Consider the following 5,587-nt stretch of genomic DNA (forward strand, 5'->3'; position numbering starts at 1 on the left):
CACATCAATGTGTCATCCTTAGAATATATTGTTGAGAAACAGTTCAGTTTACTAGGATATTGCTCTTAAATGATTACTTCAAAAAATTCTTTTAATAATGCCATAAAATTATTAGTAGGGTAAATTAATTCCTCTCCAAATACCTACTATCATAGAAAGAAGACGGCAAACAACAGAGTTCGGGGAAACTGGAGATAAATATAGAAGAGTTCCTGTTCATTCATGGGCAAACTTTTATATTTCATTCAATGCAGAAAGTCATGAAATGATAGACTTTCTCCAGCTCAAAGATTTTATTGTGGGTAAGTGAGGCTTATTGTTACTGCAAGTAGTGCATGAAAAATCTGTGTATAACTGAGATTAAACCTGAGTGAAATACATTTTATCTTTGGGAGGATATGCTTAGCATAATGCTCACACTGAAGAATTATTGTCCCCACTCTCTCTGTCATTTCTAGAGAACATCATATTTAGGAATTTTTCTTTTGCTTGCATTGTCTTCCCGAAAACTCAATCTAATTTGATGATATCCTCCTCTCATTGATTGAGCCTTTTCCCTCATGCCTGCATAGTGCCCTAAATAGCATGCATAAACTATGTATGCAAGCTACATAGGGCATAAATGTGTTACATTCATATAAGACACAAGAAAGAACTTTTTATTTTACCCATTTTTTTATCACAAGCAGATATTGATAGTTGATGTCCCAAGTGTCACAAATTGGCCTGTATCAAAATTTATCTATTACTCTAAGCAAATGTGAATAAGGGAACATTTGGAGAAATGAGAAAGTATAGAGTAAAATGATATTCAACCTGGTGACGGCACATTTGCTATGTCACCAAAATCTTTCCGATTCACCTGTATCTTTGTTTTTACATTAAACAACTAATCTGGCCCCCATAGAACTGCTCTCCAAACCGAGAGATTGGAAATCATTTTGGCATTGGTCTGAATAAAGTCCCTCTCAAGATATAGCTTTTTACCCAGGGGCTATGTTTAGGTTGGGGCAAATAAAATGATGTTATGCAACCCATAGAATAAATGAACCTGTTAACAGAATTCTAGTACCATACCCTATTGAAAATATATTGCGACAACTAAGAGCCAATCATTAAACCAATGAATGTATAAAAATGTTTTTTTAAGAGGTGGATATTCCAAAAAATTGCAGCAGTTTTAAGAAAAAATTTAATTTAATAGAATCTCATTCTCTCACATTTCCCCATGAACTACGTCAAGATAAAAGAGTTTTTGCTTTAACAAAGCATGTATAGTAGTCCATTATATATTAGATTTCATTAAATATTTATTAAAGATCAATTTTGTCATGGTATTATGCTCATACCGCATTATATAAGATAGCAATTCATAGCATTTTTCTAAGTTGAAGATTTATGAGTGGCATGCAAATCTCCTAATGAAGTTACTATTTTGGCATGAAAGTTAAATTACCAGTTTGCATCACATTAATTATATATTAGTACTGGCAGTATACTAATGGAAGGGATGTAAAAGATGAAGGGAGGTAAGAGCTATGGAAGATGTACAAATTGTACGTGAAAGTAGGGTCTGATATGAGTTAGTTATTGATATTATGGAAAGAAATTTGGGAGGTGTTGATAGAATGAAAAACTAGAGATGAAAAGATTAGGCCTTGTGCATTGGGATGAAAATTTCATCTGGACGGTTTCTGCTTCCAAAATTGCCTCACCTTAAGCCATTTTATTCTGCATAAAATGACATCCTTCACGCACTGACTAGGCTCACACCCCCTAGGTCTCCCACAAAGTTGGTAAGTCTGGTAAAGTCAGTATATCTTGGGAATACATGTGGGTTTGCACTCAGGTTGGGGTTACAACTGACCCCCTTTGCCTATGTCACTGCTCCTGCCCCATTTATTGAAGACAATACATCACTCAGTATTTATGGCTTTAATTCTTTTATAATCAAATGAAAATCAGAATCTGAAAAACCAATTCACTAATGGAGTGAATCCTACTTTTGAAGTCAATTTCACCCTTTCTATACATGTCATTCACTTACTAAAATCACGATTTCACAGCAGTATGTAAGCAAGATTCCAAAATATCATGGGAATTTCGGGGTCAATGAGCATTTAATCAAGATATTCTACCTATTTTAAAGGGAGGTTTTGGGCAGTCCCTAATAACTATTTATTTCTAAATATCATGAGAACTTCTTATTCCTTGCTTCATAATTTCTGACTACCTTCATGCTGTCCAAAAAGTCCACTCTCTTCCTTCCTCTACCCAGCTTTCTCAATATTCTCTCTCCTATCATGACCTTCAATATACCACTACCTTTCAAATACATGAACTGCTCCAACTGTTTTCATTTATTCCCTCCTACTTACATGTTTAACTCAGTTTTCTTCCTTTGCAACAATCTCATTATTTGGTTTTTTTTTGGTTAACCCTCATCCCATTGCATTGTAATCCTCACATTACTCTTTTAAAGCACTCAGTGGTAGCTGCAATCCCTTGGCTGTCTGATTCTATTTCTTGATTATCTGCAAACCTAAATGACTTCATCATCTTGCTGCTCACTTTTTACCAGCTCCAGCCCTTCCTATTCTGCTGTTAAACTTTTCTCAGCATATTCAAGGTATGCCTGGAAGGTACCAAGGGCAACATACACAACAATTTATTTAAATAATTTAAAATGTTTATTTCAAGAGTTTCAACGGTACAAATAGAGTTGGCTGAGTATAGTTGGAGAAAAATCAGGGAACAGTGTCAGCTAATGTTTTTAATTCCCAGCGTTTATATATTTTTAGAATATGAAAGTGTAAGCAATTTTTTGAAGTAATTGGATTAATTTTTTTTTGATTCTTTTTAACTGAAACAGTAACAGATGCCATAATTTTTTTTAAAATCTCCAGTCCATATTAAATCCTCTCCAATTCAAATAACAGTTTTATATGTCAACAAATAGGAGACATTCTTTGGGAGGAAGTCTAAATTACAATACCCTGGTCCTTTATGATTATTCACAATGTCAATTTTCGGTGCAATTTTATTCTTGTCCTTCATATTTATTGAAATCTTGACTTTTTACTGCTGCATTAAAAAAAGAATATCTCATTTCATTTGTGAAAAGTTCTCTTACAGTTGATGGCCATGGGTGTGTATACCTCATTGACTGCAAGAGAAATAGACCATACATCCTTCTTGAATCTCAGTGTGACATAATTACTTCACTTGATGTTCACCCTGAAAGGTAATCATTTGTCTAATCAAAAGAAGTAGGAAACATAATTCTCATGATTTCACATGATTATAGATTGTTAATTAAGTATACCTCAGCTCAACTAAATCACATATCTGCCCCAATAAGGCATGATGTACCCATCTACTTGTATTTTTCTTGGATTGCATTGATCGTGTTGTCATTAATGATGTTGCTAATAGAAGAAGACATATTGACTTCTACCATGATATACTCTAAGAATAAGTTACAAAGTTATGAAATAAGTGGTCTCATAAAAGACTAATTAGTTTATCATTTCCTCCATTTCCAAATCACTGTCAATTCCTTTAACTGCCATTGCCAAGAAATGTTGGAAGTATCCAATTAGTCAAATTATATCAAGCTAGTTCTAATGTGAAAAATTTTAATTCATTTCATTGAACTATAATACTTTTCCACATTAGTGACATGATTTCATTAGGAAATGAGAAAGGGCAGCTCAGCATGGTAAATTACAGTAACTGTCAATTCACATACATAAAATCGGTATCTGATTTTGTGAAAACTGAGCAAAGAGTCATCACCTGCATCAAATACACAAGTATAGGTAAGTGTTATGGGCTTTCAAGAAGCATTAATGGTGCCTCATTCAACCCACCATGAAATCAATACATCTATGTATTTTACTTTTATTGAATTGTATTCAGTTCATTGTTAAAGATGATAAAATATATAATTTTCACAGGAAATCACCTAGCTGTCGGCATGAAATCTGGAGAGCTTTTTTTTGTCGACTCCTGTCTCTATTTGCCTAAACAAGAGAAACCTTTCAACTTCTCTTCAACTTCAATAACCAATATATGCTTTTCTCCAGATGATTCATTCATGGCTCATATTGTGAGTGAAAATTTTGTAATTTTTGTTCGAGTTTTAGGACATTATTTCATTCATTCCATGACAATGTAAATACACAGCATGAAATCCATTAGATAAAAATTTTTATACAAATCAAGGCAAATTTTTATGGTTTGATGACTATCTCTTTGAAAATTTTTATTTTTATTGCCATAAAAAGAAGTAGCATACGATAAGAGGTAGCATAACTAATACTGATAATCATTTTTGTTTTTCTAAGCATGTCTCCAATAATGAACATTATTTTATGAATACTTTATTATTTAAGATTTCATCCATATATTTCGCTGCTGACGCAATATTTTCCTTGGCATTCCTGTTAGCTTTTTCAGATTAACAGTAATTCATTCTATCATTTCAGCTTATATGGGGCCAGCTACAGCATGAAGTTATGGGTCATTTTGTATTATGACCTCCAATTACTGACCATTATTGATATTTTCATTTTGATGACTAGAGACATATTTCCAATTGTTTGACAATGTGTACTCATCTTCCCTGTTGAAATTACTGTTTTTTTACTGACATATAAGTGCTTGGCATTAAATAGGGCTTGGGTGTATGTCATTGTCAAATTGTTATATCAATGTTCAAAGTGCATGTAAAGGTCAAAGTGCTGTTTTTGGATTAATGTAAAATAAATAAATTGTAATCATGGACATGACAAATATGCAGAACCAACACAATGATATCATGTGGAGAATAAATATCCATGAATGCCATTGTTTTGGATAACTTCTTACTCTCATGACCCAGGTAACTGAGAACGCATTGCATAGGAGAGAATTACATGGTATTTCATAGCCAAATGTTACAGATACAACGAAAATTATTTCCAAACAGAAGAAAATGGTCACAGTTGATAACTTAAACTTCTCCCATTAAATTCATTACTCAAGAATGAAATCACCTAAAAATATTAAAACTTTGGATGAGCATATACTCTTAAACTGCAATAATTCTGATGGTGAAATTTTTCAGCTACTTAAGCTGACCTAAATTAAATCTGTTTCAAGTTGGCCCAAGCAACTGAAAAGATATTTTGAATTTAAAGAGCATACATTCACCAATCCACTTGTCTTTTTCATGTATTTCAGCATAAATGAGATGAAGAAGCTTATGATGGTAACCCATACTATTTTTTTTTAAATAGATCACAAATCAAGGCAAATTTTAAATAATTGATAAAGTGAAATTGCTCACAACGATAAAATGTTAAAAAACTGATAATTTATTTATTTCTATAAAAACCTCAGTAATCACAATTTCTGTCAAATATCCATTTGGATTACATCAGTGCATTATCTTCCTTTAAAAAAGTTAATAATTAACAGATAAAAATAAAACATTTAGAGGCACTGTCCATCCATATCTTGCACCTTTAATTATTTACACGCACCATTAACCATGCTTACCATTTAGGATGAAGTGAATACTGTTACACTGTACGGCTCCACA

At 32.7% G+C, this 5,587-nt stretch overlaps 1 protein-coding gene across 1 annotated transcript; it reads left to right on the top strand.

Moving 5' to 3' along the window:
- Positions 1–189: 189 nt before the first annotated feature.
- On the top strand, positions 190–4,731 carry LOC139692573 (cilia- and flagella-associated protein 251-like). Its single transcript, XM_071590819.1, has 5 exons — positions 190–302; positions 3,136–3,244; positions 3,679–3,821; positions 3,960–4,111; positions 4,491–4,731. Exons 1-5 carry the CDS (start codon positions 266–268, stop codon positions 4,539–4,541), a joined length of 492 nt encoding a protein of 163 aa, XP_071446920.1. The 5' UTR covers positions 190–265; the 3' UTR covers positions 4,542–4,731.
- Positions 4,732–5,587: the final 856 nt, after the last annotated feature.

This window comes from Hetaerina americana, unplaced genomic scaffold (assembly GCF_022747635.1).
Source record: "Hetaerina americana unplaced genomic scaffold, ioHetAmer1.1.p SCAF_4, whole genome shotgun sequence".
In the NCBI taxonomy this organism is placed as follows: Eukaryota; Metazoa; Arthropoda; class Insecta; order Odonata; family Calopterygidae; genus Hetaerina; species Hetaerina americana.

What these genes read in the sequence shown, in the direction of transcription:
- LOC139692573 (XM_071590819.1), top strand. Translation starts at nt 266, where the DNA reads ATGATAGACTTTCTCCAGCTCAAAGATTTTATTGTGG. An exon ending in CTTGATGTTCACCCTGAAAG is followed by an intron (nt 3,245 to 3,678) that starts GTAATCATTTGT and finishes TTTCCACATTAG; the next exon opens with TGACATGATTTCATTAGGAA. An exon ending in ATTCATTCATGGCTCATATT is followed by an intron (nt 4,112 to 4,490) that starts GTGAGTGAAAAT and finishes CTATCATTTCAG; the next exon opens with CTTATATGGGGCCAGCTACA.